Genomic DNA, 26,719 nt, shown 5'->3' with positions numbered 1-26,719 from the left:
TCAGGAGGAAACTTCGCATAACTGATCTGAGCTTTCTAAGCCCTTCCTTAACTTTTGCCACCACCTATAACACAGTTCACATGGAAGCTATATATCAACCATCCCTCTTGTGGAGCTGTGGATTTTCAATCTGGGCTTTCATAACCAGACAAACCACCATTAAATCGATCGAGTATTTCTTATGACAATTATAATATATATTTTAAATCATCCTGTCCTCTAGAAATACACATAACATCTTTGAAGATTTTAATGTGTTTTATTTTACTGCAGGTGATCTTAAATTGAGTATCCTTTGTACAAGTTCACCTTGATTCTTCAACTTTTCATTTAGCTGCTTCTTCCAATTTAAAATCCTGCTATTGGTATTCTCTGCTTTTCAAAAGTTCATGTTGCCCCCCTTTGCTTTTACAAAAGACCTGTTTTTGGCTAACTGAAAGAAATCCAAAGAGCATTTTCCCTTTTACAAAAAATGACAAAAGGCTAAAATAACATTCAGCAGACACCCCGAAGAGCCAGAGCAGCCCCACTAAGCTTCCTCCCCAGGAACTACACTCAGCTGCTCAGCGTCAAGCCACCATAACTCTGAACTGTGTCTGTGAGCATCTGTGCTTTATCTCAACTTATTCTGCATATCTATTAGCAAGATATGTCCTAAGGTATCAGAAAAGCCTAGGAGAGGTTATTTTGGTGATCTGGAAATGCTCAAAAAATTTTCCATATAAACTAGTGGTAATTGCTTCTTTGCTTTATGCCAATTTTGGCTTAAGAAAGGTTTCATAACAAAAAAAAAAAAGAAGAAAGAAAGAAAAAGAAAGAAAGAAAGAAAGAAAGAAAGAAAGAAAGAAAGAAGAAAGGAAGGAAGGAAGAAAGAAAGAAAGAGAAAGAAAGAAAGAAAGAAAGAAAGAAAGAAAGAAAGAAAGAAAGAAAGAAAGAAAGAAAGGTTTCATAGGAGGCCCTACTTTCAGATACCACGGCAGAGCTATACTGGAATCCCAGGTATGACACTGCATTTTTGGCTGGCTGAGTTTGGAATCATCCCTCGTTTGCAAGATACCGTCACCTCCCTTTTCTCTTCCATGATGGTTTACATCATTCATATGCCTGGGATCTTGTCTTTTGATATCCAAGGGACAGGGAGAAAAAGAGTTTGACTTCCAGGAATAAGGATCAATATAATAACAGAAAATGAGATGTGAGTGGCCTGTTCCTCTTAGTGCCTTGATTGAGCACCTGTGAGTTAGAGAAGTGAAGATCAAGACCAACAGACTCTGAAAGCCTTCAGACACAGGTTGAGCTATTACAGACACAGGCATCTGAAGCAGGATAACCCTCCAGCCCACCAGTGTATGGAATGCAGCAGTGCTCTGCCTCCCTGAGATCAAAAACTGTAAGGACGTAAAGTCTATATTGATGATATACACACTGCAGATACTCTCATGGATGGGCAGTGGGAATGGTATCAATTCACAAAGTGGATTCTCCGCAAATAATATGACATGTGGGGGCTGGAACAGGTGGGGAAGAAGGAAGAACAGGATATACTTCCAGTGATGATCAGAATTGACAGGCATGTCATCCTAGGCAATTTTTTGGTGATTCCTGTCATGCACTCCTATAAACTACTGCAAGAGTCTGAAGAATACTTTGAGCAGGGTCAGCTTTATTAACTGGACCATCGAACTACTACTTTAATCATTAAACATGAATGCAATCTAAATGTTGAATCCTAATTGATGACATAATTCTGAAGTGTATCAGAGTGAAGAGTACTGATACTGATATCAGCAACTCACCGTGAAATGCATTTTTAAAATAAGGTGGATTGGAGGACGAATTAGTGGATGGGTAAATGAATATCTGTGATAAAGCAAATATAACAATATACTGGCAATAGCAGAATCTAAGTATTGGGTATAAGGAGTTCACTATGCATTATTTTAAACATTTCTATATGATAGAGATCTTTCATAGGAAAGTCTGCAACAACTGCCATCTTGTTTTATAGTCACAGACCTGTCATGTGCCACATCTGGATTACCCAGGATTTAACTGCACATCCATTTGTCATTTGGCCTGGAAGTTAGAGCTCTTCTCCCAATCTTCTTGCGGGTAGCCTCTTCCTTTTCTTCTCTGTTCTCTCTGGAACTAAAAGTTCTGGTTCCTTTTTATACCTTGTACCATGACACATCTATTTAAACATTGAGCGTGCCATGAATAATGAACGTCCAGAACACTGGCACTGCAGAAGACATGATTCTCAGTATTTTCCAAGTTGGAAATGATCAGTACAACTCAGCTCTCTCGAGAACTTTCCTCAGGGCCTCCTTCACTTCCTTATTCCTCATGCTATAAATGAGGGGGTTCAACATGGGGATCACTGTTGTGTAGAACACAGACACCACCCGATCCTCCTGTGAAGAGTGGCCAGAGTTATCTCTGAGGTACATGAAGATGAGGGTGCCGAAGAAGAGGGACACAGTCATGAGGTGAGAGGCGCAGGTAGAAAAGGTCTTGGCCCGGCCCCCCGCAGAGGGGATCCTCATGATGGCCACAACAATAAACAGGTAGGACACCAAGATCGCCACCATGCAGGCAGGGATGACAAAGATGGCAAACACAATAATGACCACCTCCTGGGTGTAGCTGTCCCCACAGGTCAGCTTTAACAGAGGGGGAAGGTCACAGAAAATAAAGTCAATCTTGTTCCCACAGAAGGAGAGGGAGAAGGCTGTGACTGTTCGAACAAAGGCACTGGAGAAACCAACCCCATAAGCCCCAGCCACGAAGCCCCAGCGCGCCTTCTCGGTCATGATGGTGACATACAGCAGGGGCCTGCACACGGCCACGTAGCGGTCATAGGCCATGAGGGCCAGCAGGTAGCAGTCGATGGAGCCAAAGAAGGTGAAGAGGAAGAACTGAGCAGCACAGCAGGTGTAGGACAGCGCTGCCCCCCGCTGCAGCAGCACCGCCAACATCTGCGGCACGATGGTGGATGAGTAGCAGATGTCCACGAAGGACAGGTGGCCGAGGAGGAAGTACATCGGGGTGTGCAGCCGGCCATCCACTCGGATCAGAAGGACCATCCCCGCGTTCCCCAGCAGGCTGATGACATAAATGGATAGAAACAGGAGGAAGAGAGGAAGCCCCCACTCAGGACAGTCAGTAAATGCAATAAGGAGGAATTCGCTCACCAAGGTGACATTCTTTTCTGCCATGGAGCTGGAGGTGCCTGACGCGGCTAAGGACGAGAAGCCAGGTCAGAAGCTGTAAATAGGACTGACCTGATTTCTAGCTTATGTTCATTTAGCCAGTGCTATAGACGAAATAAGTCACCTGCTGTGTGGGACTTCAGAGATGACTGGTCTTGGCTCCTGCCTTCAAGGGGATTCTGAGAGACAGAGTCATCATATATGTCAAGAAAGCCATGCATGTGAACATTTCAGAAGAGGATTGCACATTCTCCCACCTTTATTGCTAGTCAGCTGTGAGCTCCTGTGAGTCAAATGACCATTTTTAAAATCTTTTTAAATATTTTATTTAAATTCAATTTGCCAACATATAGCATAATACCCAGTGCTCATCTCATCAAGTGTCCGCCTTAGTATCACCCAGTGACCCGCTCCCCCATCCACCTCCCCTTCTGCAACCCTTTGTTTCCCAGAGTTAGGAGTATCTCATGGTTTGTCTTCCTCTCTAATTTTTCCCCATTCAGTTTCCCTCCTTTCCCTTATGGTCCCTTTCACTATTTCTTATATTCCACATATGAGTGAAACCATATGATGATTGTCCTTCTCCGATTGACTTATTTCACTCAGCATAATACTGTCCTTAACCAAAATTTCCCGGTCACTCCAATAGGGGCTGATACATCCTGTCTACCAGGAGAATATCTATCTCAGGGCTTTGTTGCTTTTTCCCTAAGACCACAGTTCTTCTCTTAGTTCAAACCCTCGTCATCTCTTGCCTGGATCAAAACCACAGCAGTGCAACTAACAGCTCTCTCTGCATTCAGACATACTCCTTGCCAAATCTTGCTCTTCATTGCAGCCAGAGTAATCTTTCTAAGACTTTAATTAGATCACGCCTTACTCCCCTGTTAAAATCCAGCTCTGGTAGCCCATCACAGGTAGTACAGGATGTTCTGAAGACCCCTCAGCATGTCAGGGAAAACCCTCCACAGGGTCCTCCCTCCCTACTTCCCTGGGCCCCTTGCTTACCTCTTACAGCTCACACCTGGGGCCACACCCTATCCTCTCACACGACTCTTCAGCCACACTGGATCATTTGCAGCTTCTCTAATCCCCATGTTCTCTCTCATCCCTGTGCCTTCTACAGGCCACCTCTTCTGGCAAAACACCTTATATTTCCCATCCCCAAGGTCGGATCATATGTCTCACAAAAAAAGTCTCTCTTGAGTCTGTCTTCATTGGGTCTAATATGCCTTTGTAGAATAAATGAAGTTGTCAAATAAGATACAAAGTACCTTGCAAAGGGAAAGGCTCTATACAAATGTTCAAGTGATTATTTTCATTTTCTGAAAATGTTTAAAAGCAAAAAAAAAAAAAAATGTCGTGAAAACCAATCAACATTCACAGAGATCTTAAGCCATGCTTACGCTTCATCTTCTATTCTCAACCTAACAAGGAGCTTCCTTAACAGAAAGCCACTGACTTAATTAGAGCCTCTTAGTTTGCCAAAAATTTATTTTATAAAACTGATATTGTCTTTAATAATAGAAACACAGAGATAGACACTATTCTAAATGGGGGCACCTGGATGGCTCAGTTGTTAAGCACCTGACTCATGATTTTGGCTCGGGTCATGATTTCAGTCAGGGTCATGGGGTCGAACCCCACATGGGATGCCCCACTCAGCAAGGATTCTGCTTGAGATTCTCTCTCCCTCTCCTTCTGCCCCTCCTCTCTCTCTCTCTCTCTCAAATAAAAAAATACATATTTTTTTAAAAATGAAAGAATTATTCTAAATTATTTCAGTATTAACTCATCTAATCCCCATGACCACTTTCCAAAGTAGGAACTTTTATTATCCTCGTCTTACAGATGAATCTGGAAACAGACCGAAGGAGATGATGTCACATGCCCAAAACTGCACAGCCAGTAAATAAATCTGTCATTAAGAAGAACGCTGCACACAGAAGCACTATGTGTATCATTACTGGGCTTTGCACACATTATATGTCTGCTCCTCTGGCCCAACTGGACATGCAGTGATAGCTGTGCAGCAGTCAACTCCTTTCCGAAAGCTGATGGGGACTTTTTGTGCTAACGGACAGAAAGTCCTTGGCAGAGTTGCAATGCAGCAAGATAAAGAAGATATTTGATCATCTTTAAAGCATTAGATCTTGGCAGCTAGTTGAACTGATGTACTGGGGCGGGGGGAGGGGAGCGGGGGGGGGGAATTATAAATAAAAGAAATTGGATCTGGGGATCTGAACTGAGCATGAACCAAGAAAACTGGATCCGTTCTCTCCCTTGAATCTCACTCCACCTTTACCTGGCCAGCCCTCTTCTCTCTACGTCCTAAGAGGTCATTAGTCTTCCACGGCTCAGAGCATCCTACAGGTTATAGGGGAAAGACTACCACTCTGGCAGCAGGAGGCCTGAGTGGTTCCTGCCCTCCCATACCTGCTCAACTATGATGATAAGCAGGTGACTTAATCTCTTAGGGCCTCAGTGTCCTTTCCCCTCCCCCCACACTCCACTCACACACAAAACATAGTGACTCAACCTAGGAACAATCATGTCGTAGCTATCTGAATGTCAGTGCCTTGTCTTCAACCACCTTGCAAGTTCTGATCTGTCAAGAACTCTCTTCTCTCTGCCTTCAACCTGTTTTCTTGATCTGGGAAATCTGGTTAAAAGGAATATCTCACCCTGGTTTTTGTTCAGTTGCAGGCTGGGATAGAAGCTGGAGACCAGCCTCTTTTTATGGGCTCTTGGCTCTAACACAATCCCCTTTAGGAAAAGACACTAATAGTTGGTATAAAAGCTCTAAAGTCCCCAGTCGGTGGCTAAAGTGGTGTCTAAGGAAAGGCAATTATTGCTCACGTGGATTTTTAATGAGGCTCCTGGTCCCAGTCCCAGCCCCCAAAGCCCTGTGACATGCCCACTGCACGAGGGATAAAAGTCCTGCATCCTGGTTCTGCACAGTGCCCTGAGGAGTGAGACGCCTCTAGTCTAATTTCTCCAGTCAGAACCATGTCAGAAACAGTGCCCATTGCCACCCTTGTCATAGTGGCCATATCCTACAAGAAGGGTGTTTTTAAACAGAAGGTTTTCATCTGCATAATCCAGAAGCACAAGCCCAGGAAGACCTCAGAAGACATGTTGTATCTTCTAAATTTGCCCTCCCTAGGGGTGGAATGTTTCATTAAGTGTCAGGCTCTCACTCTCTCTCTTACTCACTCTCTCTCTTAAAAGCAAATAAAACTATGGGGAAAAACAACAGCCTAGTATATTGCCCAGAGGAGAAACTGGCAAGTTCTTTCTGTTGGCATGGCCAGCAATCTGCATCTTTGACACTGTAATATTGTTTAAACCCCAAATTCGTAAGCATTTTGCCAAGTCACTGAATTTCAACACATTTTAGTTCAGAAAAAGAAATAAGAGTAGCGGGAGGGAGCAAAATAATTGTTCTCTTTGACAGTTAGGAGAAGAGAAAGAAAATCACACCACATAGTTCATTAACCCATTACTGTGCTAAGAATTCTTTAAAAAGAGCATGAGATACAAAATGAAACAGACCTCTCCAAAAGAGAAAACACATGCCTCTCCACAAGGAATGTGCAATTTAACAGATAATCATCCATCCGACAAGGTTACAAGCACTAAACTCTTAATCAAGGGGATGTACACAAGGTGTCATGGGGATTCAGTGTAAATCAAGATTACTTATAGGGGGAACAGATCAGGGAGGACTTCCCAAAGGAGGTGATAGTTTGGACAGAGGTAGGGGGGCAGGGATGATGGGCAAAACTCTTCAGGAAAGGGAGCCAATGTGAGGAAATTTCCAGTGTCAGGACAGCCTGGGATAATGGGGTGGTACAAGGCAGGTCCAGGACTCAGGTGAGGTGAGTAAGGCATTCATCTTGTATGTAAAAGTTAAGGTGGTACTGAAAACAGTAAACAAGGTATACAATAATGTAAGATAATTAAAAAGTCAAAATTAACACAAAAAAAAATCTAGGGGGAGCAAAATATCAAGCTTTCAAATAAAGACAGCAGTATCATTGATTGTCCTTCTGCCTCCATCTCTAACAGCTTAGCCCAGCAATGGCACTAGGAGGTGAGCTTGAAAAAGAAGGGCAAGACCAAGAGCTTCCAGGAACAGGTTTAACAAGTGCTTTTTAATCATCTGGATGTATTCCACTTCTTTTCTCTCTGCCCTCCACTTAGGAAAAGAACATGAAGGGAGGTCAATTTAATTAAGATCTAATCCTTGCAGAGAGGATCCTCATTTCAAAGCCTTCTCTTTATCTCTCCTCACTAGAGCCCATGGATTGAGAGATAATTCCTCATTTGTATCAATGAGGAAAAAGGGACAAGAGGAGTCCAAGGTCATTAGTTAAGTGGCGAGTGGACTAGAAATTTGGTCTGGCCCATGCATACTGGTTGCTAATGGTCTCTCCCCAGACCACAGTCTGAACTGCCCAAGAGGACATTGTTTAATGACACTTCCCCACCCAACACACACACATGCACATATACACCAAAGCTCATTGGGTGAAAAGGTGAATCTTCTGGGCTACGCTGTATTAACAAATTACCTTAAAATCACAGTGGCTTTGCACACCATCTGTTTACGTTTGCCGATAGAAAATCCAGGTTAGGTAAGTTGTCCTCCATCTGATAGCTATGATGTTTGAAAGAGGTAGGCACCTGGGGGGGCTCAGTCAGTTAAGCATCTAGGACTCTTGATTTCAGCTCAGCTCATGATCCCAGGGTCATGACATCAAGCACTCAGTTGGGCTCTCTGCTCAGTGTAGAGTCTGCTTGAGATCCTCTCCCTCTGCCCCATCCCCACTTGTGCTGTCTCTCCCAATCTGAAAAAAAAAAAAAAGAAAGAAAGAAAAAAAAAAAGAATGTTAATGCAGGGGATGAGCAGGGAAATGTCATCATACAGGATATCACTAAAAAACAGGCCCCTGGAAGTGGTCTGCCTCACTCCCCTCCACATCCCCAGGGACCAGAATCCAGTCATCCAGTCACATGGCTTCTGCAGGGGATGCTAGATATGTGCAGAAACACATAGATATTTGTGCAAACAAATGTATGGGTTAAAATCTCTGCCACGTCCTACGTTTTTTGTGCAGAACAAACTCTAGAACTATCCCCCCCACCATGTTTCCAAGGACACTCAAGGGCTCACTATTGCCCTCTGTTTTCCTGCATCCACTAAAGCATTGTTGACATGCATGCCCACTTCAATGACTGTTCACCCTTCCCAGAGCCACATCACACCAAGCATAGAGCTTGGCCTTTTTCCTTATTCCTTCATTCTCTAAAGCAAAATTAACATGATGTTTATTTGGGCAACTGACTGACTTTTAATAAAGATGTTGTAGAAAATGTAAGAGGTTCCTGGTACTAGACAGAAGGGGGAGGGGGATTCCTCAGACATTCCCATCACAGGGAATTTATCACTGGCTGCTCCTCACCATTGCCTTAAGGCTACATGTTCCCAAAAAGACCCAAAGATTTCTCTGCTCAGATAATCTATTATTTATATTTCTCTTCTCCTGTTCCCCAGTCTTCCAAATTCCTACCCAACCCAATCCACTGGAAGAAGACTCAAAATTGTTGAGCCCCACATCGGGGTCCCTGCGCAATGGGAAGCCTGCTTCTCCCTCTCCCACTTGAGCTCTCTGTCACTCTCTCACTCTCTCAAATAAATAAATGAAATCTTTTTTAAAAAATTCCAGTTAGTTAACATATAGTGTGATATCAGTTTCAGGTGTACAGTGTAGTGATTCATCACTTACATACAACACCCAGTGCTTATAACAAGTCCCCTCTTTAATACCCATCACCCACTTAACCCATCCCCCACCCGCCACCTCTCCAATAATCCTCAGTGTGTTCTCTATAGTTAAGTGTCTTTTTTGTGGTTTGCCTTTCCTTTCCCCCCATGTTCATATGTTTTTGTTTTGTTTTTTAAATTCCACAAGAGTGAAATTAAATGGTAGTTGTTTTTTTCTGACTTTTTTCACTTTACATAATACTCTCTAGCTTCATCTACATCATTGCAAATGACAAGATTTCATTATTTTGATGGCTGAGTAATATTCCGATGGATATATATATATATATATATATATATATATATATATATATCCCATGTCTTCTTTATCCATTTATCAGACAATGGACATTTGGGCTCTTTCCATAGTTTAGCTATTGTTGATAAAGCCACTATAAACATTCAAGGTGCATGTGTCCCTTTGAATCAGTATTTTTGTATCTTTGGGGTAAATACCTAGTAGGGCAATTGCTGATTGTAGGAGAGCTCTATTTTTAACTTTCTGAGGAACTTCCACCCTGTTTTCCAGAGTGGCTGCACCAGTTTGCATTCCCACCAGCAGTGCAAGAGGGTTTCCCTCTCTCTGCATCCTCACCAACATCCGCTGTTTCCTGAGTTGTTAATTTTAGCTATTCTAACAGGTATAAGGTGGAATTTTATTGTAGTTTTGATTTGTTAATACCTTCAATTTCAATCATACATTAGAGATTCTTAAATTTCTTAATCAAAATGCTCTTTAGGTGTTTTTCTCAACAGAGAGAATTTCTCTTTTTAGGAAAAGAAAATTAGATCAAACCCCAGCTAACATTTAAATTTTTTTCTTACTTTTAGCACACCAAAAAAAGGATTCAGGGCTCAAAGATGTCTGGAAAACTAGGTTATATGAAGCTAAACAATTGTCTTTACTAAAGGATTTCTCAGAGACCTCAGTATAATAATACACTTTACAAATCTCTGAAATGAAGTATATATTATGCAGCATTTCTCAAAAGTATTTGACCTTGGAATATTTATTTGGCTACTGTGGTGTGACAAACAACCACAAATTCCGCCATACATGACAACAAGCATTTATTCTCACACTCTTTAGTCTATGGATCAGCCAGGATTTGGCTTTATCAACTTGGCTTTCCTAGCTTGGCCAAGCTGGAGCTTGGCTCTCAATTTGTTTCACGTGTCTCTCATCATCTATGGGACAGCAAGCTACCCAGGACATGTTCTTCTTCCAACAACAGCAGAAGTGCAAGTGGGAAAAGCCATATTACCAGAGCACATTTCAAGTCTTTGCTTGCATCAGGGATGCTAATGTCCAACCAAGGAAAGTCACTCCTTCGAGTTCAGCATCCTAGAGCAGGGGAGTAAATTCTACTCACAGTGGAAGATGAATAAAGCAAATATTTTCTCAACAATAATCCAGTCTTCCCTATTGTCCATAAACATTCAATCAATCAATCTACCCATCAATCAAATGCCACATACACTTACCACCTCCCTGCAAGCTTAAAAAAATTACATGATTTGGATCAAAGTTTAGATTGTGTGATCTCTACCAGGTCCAGATGCAGCTCGTCTTGGTCCAGAAAACTATGAACTAAAAAAACAAGTTTTCTACCTGCTCCACAAACACTCAACCTACATTGGTGAGCCAGACAGGATCACCACAGTAAACACACTCATTAGAAAAGGAAAGAATGGGAGGCACGTGGTAGTTACTGGTCCATAGCAATTCTGAAATCCTACTAGGCAGAGATCACCATGTTCCCCTCACCCTGAGGTAAGAAATATGCCTCATGAGAATGTGAATCTCCTGCCTGGTGGTGGGTGGGGGAGTGAGTATTTCTCATGGACGTTAGAGCTTTTTCATATCCCAAAGTGCCTTAATCCTAAATGCAGTTAGCCTTTCCTCCTTTTTTAAAAAAGATTTTTTATTTATTTATAAAAGTAAAAGTGAGAGCAAGAGGGAGAGAGCATGAATGGTGGGGAGGGGCAAAGAGAAAGGGAGAAGTGGAATCCATGATGAGCAGGGGCTCAATCCCAGGACATCGTGGGACTCAATCCCAGAACCCTGAGATCACAACCTGAGCCAAAGGTAGCCATCTCACTGACTGAAACACCCAGGATCTCACCTTTCCTCTTTCAGTTAGGATTCTCTAACCCCTTAGAGTTTACAAGAAAAAAGACATAAATTTTGGTCAGGAGTATGGATCCTAGTATCCAATGGCCTGGACTGGAATCCTGGTTCCATTATTTTCTAGCTGTTTAGTCTTGGAAAATATTCATAATCTCTCTGTATTTCCTGTATATTGAGAATTTTAGTACCAACATCATAAAGTTCTGGGGAACAAATCAACAAAAAAAGCAATGGATGAGAGAATATAAAGCTACTCTTCAGTAAGATACCTTGTACTTCACCATCAGCAGGCTCATTCCCAGACCACTTCCCAAATTCCACCTTTCTTACGATTTCCTATCTAAATCTCTATACATTCACTGATGTTGTAGAGTTCACACCAACTCATTAAGACAGCAGTAAACCTTTCTACGCATTTTAATGAATATAGAACCAATTAACTATACTTGAATTCTTGTGATAACCACAAAAATAGCTACTGGGTATCCACTATGTGCTGGGCATAATACTAAGCACTTTACATGTAACTTACCACTTAAAAATTTTTAAATGTGTTTTTTAAGTTTTTATTTGAATTCCAGTTAGTTAACACAGTGTACTATTAGTTTCAGACATACAGTATAGTGATTCAACACTTCCATACAACAGCTAGTGCTCCTCCCAACAAGTGTACTCCCTCATCCCCCCAAAATAAAATTTTAAATCACTTAAACAAAACATAGCATTCTCACTCCCACAAGGAAATATTCTCACAAGTGATAAGGCCCTCTTTCTTTGGATGATAGTTCTCACAAATCCATTATGCAATTCCATCCCATCATCTCTCTGACCCATTTTGGTCTTCTCTATGTCAATATTAATGTTACTGCTGATATCAACCCTCCCTGTTGTTGTTATTACATAATTTAATTTAAAATACTTAGCAACATTTCTGCCCATTAAATACGGGATTTCTTTGTTGATATTCTGCCCCCGTTTTCCATCACTTCCCCTGGAGGCAAGCTTCATGGGAAACTCCTTACTGGAAGATTCTCTACCTCTGAAGGCCTGGTTCCATGCTTTGTATGCTGTGAACACTTGCAAACAATAATGAAAGCCCAGATGGTTACTTAAACAGAAGACGCTTTTCATGAGCATTTTGCAGAGCTCTGATGATAATGCCTCTTATCAACTTGGCTTTATTAAGAACTTTCCTGGGATTCCTGGGTAGCTCGGCAGTTGAGCATCTGCTTTTGGCTCAGGGTGTGATCCCGATCCGGGGATCGAATCCCACATCGGGCTCCCCGTGGGGATCCTGCTTCTCTCTCTGCCTGTGTCTCTGCTTCTCTCTGTGTGTCTCTCATGAATAAATAAATAAAAATTATTTTTTAAAAAAAGAACTTTCCTCAGGGCTTCCCTCACTTCCGCATTCCTCAAGCTATAAAATCAAAAGTTCAGCCTGGAGCTCACTACTCTGTAGAATGTGGTCACAGCCTTTTCTCCTTCCAGGAACTTGTCTAAATCATTGCATACATCAAGAAAAGCTCGAGTCACAAAGGTCGCCCCAACTGTGGTTATATATAAGGCAAAGGTAGAGCAGGATTTGGATGACAACCTAATTTGCAAATGTTTAGATATCCTAACTGATGAAAAGGTAAATGAACAGGATCAAGCTAGTCTGGTCAGAACTGTAGAGAGTAAATCACATACAGTAGCAGAAATCACATAAGGAGAAATCAAATATAGCAGCTCCCTGCCCCCAGGTCAGTGCCAGCAACAGTGGGAGGTCACAGAAAATGAAACCAATTGATGAGGGTGACAGAAGGAGAGGGATATGTGATATGCATAGATAGGATTACATTTGTCAAATGCTCTAAAATATGCAGCCAGACTTTGGCAGCTTCTGCCAGACGTCTTGGGAGTCATGATGGTGGCATAAAGCAGGGGTGACAATGGCTACAAAATAATCATAGACGCATCTGAAAATCCAACCAGTATTTCCAAAGATGAGACCCTAATTTCAGTCAAGTAATATTTGAGATTTTAAGCACTGGCTTTCCACCCCTGCCATCAATTCCCCCTACCCAATGCCCTCAGCTCCTTATAGCCTTGTTTTACCTCTATGATTCAGGAAGCACCCATTACTTGTCATTCACTTTTCCTTCAAGAGCAGACCTGATATTTCCTGGACTAAAGGAAACAATTAAATATCTAAATAGATTTTTAAATGCTTTTTTTAAAAATAGTCTTGACACTAAAGCTTTTAATTGCAAAAGAAATGGTTTTGAAAAATAAGATTTTCCTTGATATTCCCTAAAAAGGATCTTTTAATTTAATTAGCAATCCTGGAAGACAGGAAGCAGAGAGTTTATATCTTGAGCCTAAAATTCACACTATGATAGAGTAGACTCATTTCTTACTGAAAAAAGGAAAGAAAAGATGTTATCAGCAGGTGGGAGAGGAGAAAATCAGAGTATCCTGATTAGATTACAGACATATAGCTAGATTATGTATAGATAGATTATAGATGTTAAGAAGGGGTTAATGCCCCAACACCCTCCAACCCAACATGATTCCCAAAGGAGGTCAGTAGGTGATGTAAACCCCCATTTCATTTTGTAGAAGTCTGGAAGAGAGGATACCTGTGCTTTACTTTCTCAGGTGGTGGTAAGCCTACTAAGGAGACTCTGTATCCAACATGGCAGCAGAGCCACATACCAACAATGGTTGAGGAATGTGTTTAGACAGAGGGACTAAGAACATTTTCACAGAATACTGATACCTCACTATAAAAAAAACTGATGAAAAGGATTGGAAAACCAAAGGAGCATTACGGTCGTACAAAAAGAATGCAGAGTATAAGTTTTAAGAGAGAAGCCATGATGAGGACAGCAGCCCATATGATCATATGACAAGAGGAACCAGAAACAATTGGCTCCCTCTGAGGAGGATAGTGAAAACAGAGGAATTAATTGTACTAAAAGTCCTACTCCCAATGCCAAGATGATACATTAATCTTCTGGGAATTTAGATTACTCCCAAGAGAAAGAAGGGAATAAAGGAGGAGAGAGAAATTTGAACTGATTTTGAATCCTAAATAAGCCATGTTTAAAACTGAGTTTCCTTGGGGTGCCTGGCCAGTTCAGTCTATAGAGCATCTGATTCTTGATCTTGGGGTCATGAGTTCAAAGCCCCACACTGGATGTAGAGATTACTTTTATAAAAAGGAATAGAAGGGGTGCCTGCGTGACTCAGTCAATTGAGCATCTGCCTTTGCCTCAAGTCATGATCTCAGGGCCCTGAGATCAAGCCCCACATTGGGCTCCCTGCTCTGTGGGGAGTCTGCTTCTCCCTCTCCCTCTGCCCCTCCCCTTTGCTTGTTCTCTCTCTCTCTCTCTCTCTCTCTCTCTCTCAGGCAAATAAAGAAAATCTATAAATAAATAAATAGGGATAAAAAAACTTTTAAAAAGGACAGTAAACTATAACAAATTTTTTAAAGAAGTCTAAAAAATTTTTTAAAGTAAAACAGAATTATTCTGGGTTGGGAAAGATTCTTTTCCTTTCTTTCTTTCGCCTTCAGTGGGAAAAAGATTGAGTTCAGTTAAAATAAAATTTTAAGACGTTATTTTTGTTGCCCGCCTATACTGCGACTATAAATTTTATAACTATTATACCTATTGGAATATAGAGCAAAATGTCAGCAAGAGAAACAAGAATCATGAAAAAAATTACAAGGCACAAAAAAATACTTATCTGTTTAATAAAAGCTCAAGGAGAATATACAAAGAGAATGATAAAACTTAAGAAATAATTGAAGGAAGTTCCCTTGAGCTAAAAACAAAAAAACAAAACAAAACAAAAAACTTAAGCCTTTAGACCCAAAGAGCTCACCAAGATCCTGATACCAATATTGAAAATAGGCATACTTCTAGACTCAAGAATAGAACAAGTAGAGGGGCCTGGTTGGGTCAGTTGGTAGAGCATTTAACTCTTAACCTTGAGGCTATGAGTTCAAGCCCCACATTGCAAGTAGTGTTTACTTAATAAAAAAAAAAAAAAAGAATATTTTAAAGAATACAATGAATATACCATACATTTCTGTAAAAGAAAAAAATAAAACAAAACAAAGTGATTTATAAAGGAACAAGAAATAGACTACAATCAAATTTTTATCTACTATATCAAATGCCAGAAGTCAAAGGAAAGAAAATGTCTATAAAGATTACGGAAACTGATTTTGATCTAGAATTTAATTCCTAACTATTCTCTCATCACAATGTAGGGCACAAAGAAATTACCAAAGGTCTAGCCAAAAAGAATACCAACTATTTTGACATATCAGAAGAGCCTATTCATTTACACTGGAGACAAAATGGAACTCATACTGAAATTTCAAGTTATTTAGAAATAACTGATTAGTATATATTAAAATCTGTGAACAATCAAAAAGGAGAAAGACTAGCCTTGTAAATGCATTCATTAGAAGATACAGAAAATGAAATAAACTAGGTGTGTTGCAAGTAAATACTAACACACATACAGATACACACACACTCATGAACAAAAGAAGCCAGAAGGAAGTAAAACAGGGAAAGAGAGGAGAAAAAGTAAAAGTTACAATATATATGACAAATTGTTTAGTGCACTTGATAAATAAAACCAGGAGCTGGCTCTTTGAAATGATCAGTACAATAGAAAACATATTGTCAGTCCACTCAAAAGAGACAGACAACAAAACAAGTGAAGGCCACTAGGACTGAAAAATGAAAAAAAATACAGTCCACAGAGGTCATTTTAAATTATGAGAAAGAATAGATCATATATATCAGATCCATAAAAAATTAAATATGACCTGGAGCCATGTGTATCAATAGGGATAAAAATGAAATCAGAGATGGATTCATAAAGGTTTCAAAAATATCATTATACTTCTATCTTTTTTAAGATTTTTTTAAATTTATTTATTCATGAGAATACACAGAGAGGAGAGAGAGAGAGGCAGAGATACATGCAGAGAGAGAAGCAGGCTCCATGCAGGGAACCCGATGCAAGGTTTGCCAACTATTAACATTTTACTATGTTTATCTAATATTTTAAAAGATAAAAGTGGGGCATCCCGGGTGGCCCAGCGGTTTAGTGCCACCTGTAGTCCAGGATGCAATCCTGGAGTCCCGGGATCGAGTCCCACGTCGGGTTTCCTGCATGGAGCCTGCTTCTCCCTCTGCCTGTATCTCTGCTTCTGTGTGTGTGTGTGTCTCATGAATAAATAAATAAGACATTTTTTAAAAAATTCTTTATATTTTCTGGATGATTAAGATATTACATAATAAAAATTAAAGTAGGATACCCTATATAATTTTTTTAACATTACATTTGGAAATCTAAATGTCATCCTTTATTTCTCTGGAAAAGATAAATTATTAAATTAGTACAGAAGAAATAGAGAGCTAAGTACATCATCAAAGTCGAAAAGCAATTAACCCCACTTGCATCAAAGGCATCAGAATAAGATAGCTTTTATGGTGATATTCTTTGGAACCTGCAAAAAATAGTTCCTGACATATTTAAACACCAAGTATATAACAGATATAACAACACTAGTAGTAAAACCAGAAGCACTGAGGGGGATACTTGATGGGATGAGCACAGGGTGTTATGCTATATGTTAGCAAATCGAACTCCAATTTAAAAAAATACCAAATATATATATATATATATATATATATATATATATATATATATACCCAAATAAAAGTGAACATTAATCTCACTTACTTAACTCAATTACAAAATTTTGGAATAAAAAGTTAGCAAAGTGAGTCAGTCTATTGGTGTAAAAAAATAAACCTTTAAGGATACTTCTTCTGAAGAAGCAAGGATAGTCCAACATTAGAAAGTCTCTTAATGTTTAAAAAAAGTCTCTTAATGTGATTTATTTTTAGCATATGCTAAAAGAAAATTTCAAATGGCCATAGTGATATATGCCCCCCAAAAAAGTGCTTGATAAAATTTAACACTTATTCTTTACTTCAAAATATAGACAACAAAAAGAACAAGTTTGAAAATCAGGAATAGACTTATTTATGTTGATAAGGGAGGTTGTATTCCAGAAATCAGCAGTGGACACCATACTTAATGGTGACACACTAAAAGCATTTCCATTGGGATGCCTGGGTGGCTCAGCGGTTGAGTGTCTGCCTTAGGCTCAGGGCCTGATTACAGGATCAAGTCCCACAGCAGGCTCCCTGAAGGGAGCCTGCTTCTCCCTCTGCCTATGTCTCTGCCTTTCTCTCTGTGTCTCTCATGAATAAATAAATAAAATCTTTTAAATAAATTAATTAATTAAATAAAAGCATTTCCACTGACATCATGTCTGGAGCAAAACAGCTGCCCTTCACAGTATTTATTTAACATGTCTTTAGAAGTTATAACCAATGCAACAGATTTTTTATATAAAATAAACTGTTAAAAATTCAAGTGGAAGTGGAAAATTGTTATAATTTATGTATTATATATATTGGTATGGAGAAAACTAGAAAACAAACTGAAAAATCATCATAAGTTCATAAGAGATTTCTGTGTGACATCTACATGCACGAAAAACATTTTTAAAAATTAATAGCTATAATTGCCATGCTGGTAGCAGCAGCCATATGTGACTATTAAGCTCTGGATATGAAGCTAGTCAGAATTAAGATGTATTCTCACATAAACACTGGATTTTAAGGATTTAATATGGAAAAATAAAGTAAAATATCTTATTAATAATGTTTATAAGTTATACATTGAAATGATAGTATTTTAGATACATTGTGTCAAATAAAATATGCTATGAAAAATTAATTTCACCTATTAATATTTAATGTGACTGTAAGAAAATCTTAACTGTATTTGTAATTCATACTATATTTCTATTGAACAGTGTTGGATTAGACAATGCAACAAAAGAGAGATTTTAATTCATACCATAACACAAAGTACAATCACTATTTAAGAAGCAACTTAATAAGTATCATTCTATATAAAGAAAATTATAAAATCCATAATTATAAAATCCATAAAGGACATAATTTTATAAAATTACAGAAATGGAAGACACAGGGCACCTGGGTGGTGCAGTTGGTTTAGTGCCCAACTCTTGGTTTCAGCTCAGGTAGTGATCTCAGGGTCGTGAGATGAGTCTCACGTCAGATCTGTGTTCAGCAGAGTCCACATGGGATTTTTTCTCCCTACCCCTCTGCCCTTCCAGCTCCTGCTCTCTCCCTTTCTCTCTCTCTCTCTCTCTCTGTGTCTGTCTCTCTCTCTCTCATTCTCTCTCTCTCTCTTTCAAATAAATACATGAGGGGCACCTTTGTGGCTAAGTGGTTGAGTGTCTGCCTTTGGCTCAGGTCGTGATCCCAGGATCCTGGGATTGAGTCCTGCATTGGGCTCCCCACAGGCAGCCTGCTTCTCCCTCTGCCCATGTCTCTGCTTCTCTCTTTGTGAATAAATAAATAAAATCTTTAAAAAAAAAAATAAGTAGGTGGATCTTTAAAAGAAAAAAAAAAACAGAAGACATGTATAAGTGGGAAGAGATTGCAATTTTGTTAGAAGGGAAGGCTCATTAATAATGTAAGAATGTCAGTTCTCATAGAATTAGATCTATTATTTCAATGCAAGTCCAATCCAATGAGCTTTTTGTTTATGCTGTTTGATTGCTCGTGAGGATTGTATCGATGACTCCTACAAAGGGCCACTCTTTCGCATGCCTTTTGCAGTGTGATTGAAGCTTTGAGAAAGAGTGTGGCCCTTGACTGGGGCCATAGAGAGTGAGTCAATTTCCCCACCCTTTGAATATTTGCCTGCCTGTTTTATGACTGTATTCCGCAGAATGCAGCCGAAGAGACGGCATTCTAAGTTCTGAGGCTCAGCCTTCACAGACCTTGCACACGTCTGCTCTGATTCTGAGTCCCTGCCACTGCTGTGTGCACAAGCTTGAGCTAGCCTATTGGAGGATGAGGCACCGCTGGGAGGAGAGCCCAGTGGCCCCAGCCAAGGACTGCCTCCAGCCAGCTGAAACCCCAAATATGTGGGAGAACTAGCCAAGCTATGACCCAATCCAAAGTTGACCACAGATATATGAGCCTCCCCAGCTAAAATCAGAAACTCTATCTAGCTAACCCATAGACTCATGAGCAATAACAAAAGCTTTTGTCTTAAGCCAATGAGTTATTATGACAATGGGTAACTGACACATTGATAAAGCATTGACAAGTTGATCTTAAAGTTTATCTAGAACTTTGGGTGCATCACCAAAGACTGAAATATCTTGCCCTAACAGACAGCAAAATACATTCCAAACCTTCAAAAATTAAAGACACTAAATTAAACACTACTATAGGGTTAAAATATATCTGGAATTGGGGGGAGTAAGTAGTGAAAACAAACTCAAGAACATGTGGAATAAGATATGAAAATGAAGTGTCAGATTAATGGATAAAGAAACTAATAAATAGTATCCAATTAGCTTATCACATCAAAAAACAATTTATGAATCAAAATTATCCACAAAAATATGAGAGACTACTTTTATAAACTTTGGGTAGAGAAGGACAGCAGGGAAGCTGGCATCTTTTATCATGAAACTTAAACATTGTACCTTGCCCGGTGTTGGAGAAGCTTTGGGGGGCACCTGGCAGGAGCTGATATGGCAGCAGTCTGGGCAGGGTGCCACAGCAACTAGGTGAACCAGAAAGAAAGAGACCAAATACCTAAAATCATAAATCATGGGAATCAATAAAACACTAACAAAAATATTTGAGAATCCCAGGCTCTGTACTCAATGCATTTAACCAGATATCATATATTAGGATAAAGGAAGTTAGTAACTATTATTATTGTTGCTGCTGTTATTATTATTATTATTATTATTATTATTATTATTATTATTACTACTACTACTACTACTATTACTATTACTATTATTTGGTTAGCTCAAGGAGGCTTTTTGGTGACACACCATTTCTGCCTCTTTCTTGCAAGTTGAAAAGCTTAAGAGAAGCAATTTTTAAATAAGAAGTCTAGGGAGTATGTTGTAATTTTCTTGCACTGAATAAACAGCAGAATTCTCATGTTCAACCCTGGAGCCCCAGGAGGTGCATAATCTTTTACAGGTTGGATCTTCTGATGGAATTTCCCTAAAGATGTGTGCACTGAGGTACCTGAGGGGAGGGGTTTTCCTAAAGCATTACTCGCTGGGGTGCGTGAGGTCAAGGAACATATTTACTCTCCCTCTGCCACTGCTGACAATACCTGGCCCCCTCAGTCAACAAATACTCATCCACTGTCTAGCAGGTGCCAGGCAGGGTCCTGGAAGTGCTGGGAACATCAGCAGGGAGGCTCACATGTGCCCCTCTGCCGCAAAGCCTGTTGGGAAAAAAAAACAAAAAACAGACATTATTAAGTGGTTTGTGTATTTCAAAAGCAAGCCCAAGGGTGCTACAGGAGCAAGCCACCAGCAAACAGTCTCTCTGGGGGATCAGGGAAAGCTCCATAATGTGGCAAAACTTATTTGAGAGCCCAGAACATGGGAGATACCGTTGGTAGAACAGTCCCTTCACAAAAGCAACCACGAAGTCATGAAGCCACGGGTGGTAAGAGCAAATGATCAGGAGAGTTTTAAATGAAACCCTTGGAAGAAACAAAGGCGGTCTTCTCTCATTCCATACACAGCCTGTGTTACGTGCTAGGAGCTATGATAAACAGGTCCAGCCTGGAGGAATGCATTCTCTTAGCCATCATTTGTTCCACAAATATTTACTGGGTGTTACTAAATGCCAGGAGCTGCTTTAGCCACTGAGGACACAGCAGAGAACCCTGCCCTTATGAACTTACATAGTTGTGAGGGGACAAAATAAAATACAAAAGGAAAACCCGTAGTATTGTTAGAGGATTGCTGTCCCCCTAGGACCCACGGTTCCTGGTCATGCCACTCCAAAGAATGAAGAAGGAGACCAGACCAAGACCAGCAAAGCAAAGTTTATTGAGCAAGAGTGTAAAGCTCCAGGAGAGGGAGGGGACCTGAGAGGGTTGCTGTTTTGGCATTCAAATCTAGGGGCTTTTTTTTTTTTTAAGATTTTATTTGTTTGTTTGTTTGTTTGTTTATGAGAGACACACACAGAGGGAGGCAGACACAGGCAGAGGGACAAGCAGGCTCCCTGCTGGAAGCCCAATACAAGACTAGATCCCAGGACCCCAGGATCACGACCTGAGCCAAAGGCAGATGCTCAACCTCTAAGCCACTCAGGTGTCCCTCTAGGGGCTTTTATAAGCAATTTAGGGGAACAATCTTAAGCATCCTGAGTGTGGGCCCCTTGTGATTGGCTGCTAAGGTGTGCCAATAATGGCTTTGGTCATACACCTGTTTACCTACTGGGTTATTGTTCAAGTGTTGTTAGTCTTTTGGGCTGACATCTAGAGACTAGCTGCTCCCACTTGTGATAGCAACCAATGTTTTACGGTTACTTGTTTTGTTTCAGGATGTTTTGCAAAAGTCACTTTTGCAGAGACTGCTAGGCAGGATGCTATTGTGGTCTTGTCTAAGCTGTAAAACAGGATGCTAGTGCAATTTTGTCTTAGCTGTCTAGGCTTTTTTGCTTTTTTGTTGGGGACCCTGGCCCTGACTACTTAAGTGTCCAATGAATTCCTAACAGTATGTCAGATGGGGTAAGTGCTATGCAGAAAAATACAGCAGAAAAGCATGTCAGTGGGGTGCCTGGGTGGCTATGTGCTGTTGAGCACAGAGCCTGCTTAAGATTCTCTCTCCCTAAAAAAATATAAATAAATAAATAAATAAATAAATAAATAAATAAATAAATAAATAAATTCTCTCTCCCCTCTTTCTGCCCCTCCCCCACCCCAACCCCATCCCACCTCCCCTGTTCACATATTCTCTTCTCTCAAAAAAAAAAAAAAAAAAAAAACAGACCACCTGGATGGCTCAGTGGCTGAGTCTCTGCCTTCTACTCAGGTCGTGATCCTGGGGTTCTGGGATGGAGTCACACATCAGGCTCCCCAGAGGGAGCCTGCTTCTCTCTTTGCCTATATCTCTGCCTTTCTCTGTGTGTCTCTCATAAATAAGTAAAATCTGTTTTAAAATTTTTTTAATTAAAAAATAAAAAAAGAAAGAGAAGGATGCTAGGGAGATTGTTTGCAATTTCAAATAGGGTGCTTGGAGGCTGCATGAGGTGATATTTGAGCAAAGATTCAAAGGAATCAAGGGAGCAAATTATAACAGTATCTGGAGAAAACATTACAGCAGGGGGAATAGCAAATGCAAAGATCCTGAGGTGAGATCACTGCTGGTGTGTTCAAGGGTCCACAAGGAGTTCAGAGGTTCAAAGTCTATCAGAAGAAACAGTAAGTATTACATGGCCAACAAGTAGATGAGAAAATGCTCCGCATCACTGGCCATCAGGGAAATACAAATCAAAACCACAATGAGATACCACCTCACACCAGTGAGAATGGGGAAAATTAACAAGGCAGGAAACAACAAATGTTGGAGAGGATGCAGAGAAAAGGGAACCCTCCTGCACTGTTGGTGGGAATGCGAACTGGTGCAGCCACTCTGGAAAACTGTGGAGGTTCCTCATAGAGTTAAAAATAGACCTGCCCTACGACCCAGCAATTGCACTGTTGGGGATTTACCCCAAAGATACAGATGCAATGAAACACCGGGACACCTGCACCCTGATGTTTCTAGCAGCAATGTCCACAATAGCCAAACTGTGGAAGGAGCCTCGGTGTCCATCGAAAGATGAATGGATAAAGTAGATGTGGTTTATGTGTACAATGGAATATTCCTCAGCCATTAGAAATGATGAATACCCACCATTTGCTTCAACATGGATGGAACTTGAGGGTATTATGCTGAGTGAAGTAAGTCAATTGGAAAAGGACAAATATTATATGGTCTCACTTATATGAGGAATATAAAAAATAGTGAAAGGGATCATAGGGGAAAGGAGGGGAACTGAGTGGGAAATATCAGAGAGGAATACAAAGCATGAGAGTCTCCTAACTCTGGGAAACCAACAAGGGGTAGTGGAAGGGGAGGTGGGCGGGGGTATGGGGTGACTGGGTGACGGGCACTGAGGGGGGCACTTGACAGTATGAGCACCGGGTGCTATGCTATATGTTGGCAAATCAAACTTCAATAAATAAATAAATATATATATATATATATATATATTATATATATATATATGAAGGAAGTATTTTAAAACTACCATGACAACAGATGATGCCACGTCGTTTTGCTAATGAATGAAGGGAGAACATGGCAGACTTCTGGTGCTGGGCAGCAGAGAGAATGTTGGCTATTGCTAGAAGAACCTGGGCAGCAAGGTCAGTGTTACACTGAACCACTTTGCACATGACAGGTGGGAAAAAACTGATTTGGCAGCATGGGGATGGGTGCGGACAAGGCCAACCCAATCATTCTCACCTGAAACCCACCTCACCTTCCCTGAACAGTATTTTTCCACCTCTGTACATTGTTCTTTTTTTGCTCATGACCTGCTCTTCTGCGATTGTAATCTCAGTCTGAGGGTGTAGAAAACACTGCCGTGTGCCGCAGCAAAACCCCTGGGTCTTCCTCCCCGTCCCCTGCCCCTTCCCTGACTGGCTGTGTGATCCTGGGAAAGCCTCCCATCTCTCTGCTTCCACTTCCTCAGTTGTTTTATTATCCCCCCTCCCCACCTCCAGTTGAGAACAAGAATCTGGACAAACTGTAATATCATGATTATCTCTTCTTTCTCTTTCCCACTCCACCAGTTCTTACGTGTGGTTACAGGTAGGGTGGGACACGTCCTCGGTCTGTGGGCTCTGGCCTCCCACAACACTCGGCAAGTGTGCTCTGCCCCCGCACCGTTGTGGCCAATCAATGGCTGACCCGCGTCCCCAAGGAGAGGTCATTGCTGATCTTGGGGTTCCTTGCACCTTCTCTCCCATCCGCATTGGTAAAAGCATTTGCCCTGTTGGGCCATCCCTAACAATGGTTAAGGGAGCCCCAGTTCTAGTTCTGACTTGTCCTGTGAGGAGTCACCAGTCTTCCAGAGTCCGGTTTCCTCTGTCTGAATAATGAGGGTCATAGGCTCTGCCCCCCTCACTAGCTGTGACCTGGGAAGAAGTCATTTTGTAAGTACAGGGCTCACTCCACACTCTGCCCAGAGGTAATGGGAACCTATTCACCCAGGGAAAGACAGGGCCCATTGTAGCTACCAGTCTGTCCCCCTGGGGTCGGCTACTTCATCAACTTTCTCCCTTTAATCTTCAACACAAGAGAAACCTTAGGGAAAAGAAGTAGGACAAGCACAGTGCCCGGAGAAGCAATTGGCACAGTCTGCAGGTTGGCATGACCTTTGCCAGCTCTCAGTGGTTGAGAAATGGTGGCAATTATTCTTAGCATCTGATGCACAAGCATTTTATGAGTCTCAAAATGTCCAGGCAAAAAAAAAAAAAGAAGAAAGAAAAGAAAGAAGAAAGAAAGAAAGAAAAAAGAAAGAAAGAAAGAGAAAGAAAGAAAGAAAGAAAGAAAGAAAGAAAGAAGAAAGAAAGAAAAGAAAGAAAGAAAGAAAGAAAGAAAGAAAGAAAGAAAGAAAGAAAGAAAGAAAGAAAGAAAGAAAGAAAAGAAACGAAAAAAGAAAAGGAACAAGGTCAGGAAAACACTCCTATGATAAAGGGGGTACCGGGGAGGGTCAGGTGAGAACCACCTGCAAATTCAGTCAGGGTCTCATTTTTCACTGTGAAAGGTACTCTAGATTCCCCAGGCTGAAACTCACACAAACACACACAGACACACTGTTAGCCTTAAAAATAGAACTGCCAGTTATTTCACCAGCAAACAATGGGCTTATTTGGGAATAGCAGAGATGTGCTATCGGGACAAACATGCTGCAGCGAAAGGACAGGCAAGTCCAACAAGAGAGAGGAACATGCTTTTAGGGAGAAGGAGAAGGAGGGAGCTAGGAGGGATAATTTTAAACGCCCATTGGAGAGAGGCAAGAGTTCAAGGTGATGCTCCTCTCCTTGGCTGAGTAGCAGGGGTAGCTGATTTCCTGTAGGAAATGCAATGTACACCTTTCCCTGTTGGGGCCTGTACCTGATCGTGTTTTCCTGCGGCAGTTGCTCAGCCAGGGGGTCTGTGAGTGATCATTCCTCCTGCAGCTGACACTGAGTAGGAGCCTCCGCCTCCCCTTCTAGCATTCTGAGTCCGCTTTCATGAGGTTTCCTTTTATTATAACTTCCCACAATACATACACCTATTTCCTGCCTTCAAGAATTACATAAGCTACCACGAGAGGTAGATCATATATGTAATCAATCATTTCCAAACCAGGATAGAAATCCAAGGGAGATAATATCTAAGGAAGTGGCATTTGAGCTAAAACCTGACACACAATTGCAAATTCCCTATTCACCTTGCCTTGCCTTATTTTTCTCTGTAGGAATTATCTAAAATAACATTTAATTCAGTTATTATATTTCTGGTCTATTGTCCTCACCCCTACGTAAACTCTGACCACGGCTTCTCCTTCGCTTTTTTCCCCACCGTATTCCTTCTAGTAGAGAAAAAAGCAAAGAGATAAAAACTGATGAGCTCTTATATTTGCCAAGTACCTTAGACCTTTCAGAATAACGTCCCCTTCATTTTATCCTCAGAAGAGCTCTATGAAGAACTGAGGTCCTTTGACTCTCCCCATTCTATTTAAGCAGTAACATAGGCAGAGGGTAGGGGAAGGGGATGGAGGGTTGCTCAAGGTCATTCACCTAACACCCGCCAACCGTACAGAGGTATCTTAGAATCTCTCCTGGCATTTAGGAGGCACTTGAACTACAGAAATTATGATTTCATTTTTCTTATACCATATTTTTCAGAAAAAAAAGTATTAAACTACTTTTTTAATGCTATCAGCTGGCACTGTGAATATTTTTCTGACTCCTTTGACTTTCTTGCTTCCTTACAGGGCCAGAAAATAATTACCCTTCACTTTAGCACCCTTGTTTCACTGGGACCCAGGAAGGTGTTTTTCCCTCTACCAGAGGGTGGCATAGATCGTTTGGCTAATGCAAGGCTCCTGCCTGTCCCTTGCTGCTTAATAGCATGTGTTCATGAATCATATCATTAGTACAGTTGCAGGTTACAGAGTCTGAGTTCTACAACCCTGACAACCCATTACTACAATGATACTCCTTCTATGTATCATTATGAAAAACCCATTTAAACAAAATGCAATATTTCTAAAAGATGAAAAATTATTTTCTCCAAGATGTTGGGACATTTTTACTGATTATGACTTCTCATTACTGGTAACAGATGACACTAATGGCATGTGAGTGTGTTACACAGTTACAAAGGGAGGTTAGAATAACTGTCAGGAGCTTTCCTGAAGGGCTTCTTCATTTTTTGTTTCCCCAGGATTGAAATCAAAGCATTCCCTGTAGGAGCCCAAAGTACACAAGGTTTTTCACGGATGCCCCCCAGCTGCTGCCTACAATACGATTTGTTGCAGGCTGAGTGGAGGA

At 40.8% G+C, this 26,719-nt stretch overlaps 1 protein-coding gene across 1 annotated transcript; it reads right to left on the bottom strand.

Annotated features, from left to right (window-relative positions):
- Positions 1 to 239: 239 nt before the first annotated feature.
- On the bottom strand, positions 240 to 25,547 carry LOC112930536 (olfactory receptor 9Q1-like). The gene is made up of 5 exons (XM_072757379.1): positions 25,296 to 25,547; positions 20,444 to 20,557; positions 19,791 to 19,870; positions 7,790 to 8,065; positions 240 to 3,391 (listed from the first exon to the last, which is right to left on the bottom strand). Exon 5 carries the CDS (start codon positions 3,216 to 3,218, stop codon positions 2,286 to 2,288), a length of 933 nt encoding a protein of 310 aa, XP_072613480.1. The 5' UTR covers positions 3,219 to 3,391; positions 7,790 to 8,065; positions 19,791 to 19,870; positions 20,444 to 20,557; positions 25,296 to 25,547; the 3' UTR covers positions 240 to 2,285.
- Positions 25,548 to 26,719: the final 1,172 nt, after the last annotated feature.

This window comes from Vulpes vulpes, chromosome 5 (genome assembly GCF_048418805.1).
Source record: "Vulpes vulpes isolate BD-2025 chromosome 5, VulVul3, whole genome shotgun sequence".
NCBI classification, from domain to species: Eukaryota; Metazoa; Chordata; class Mammalia; order Carnivora; family Canidae; genus Vulpes; species Vulpes vulpes.
This window is presented reverse-complemented; position numbering and strand designations above follow the sequence as displayed.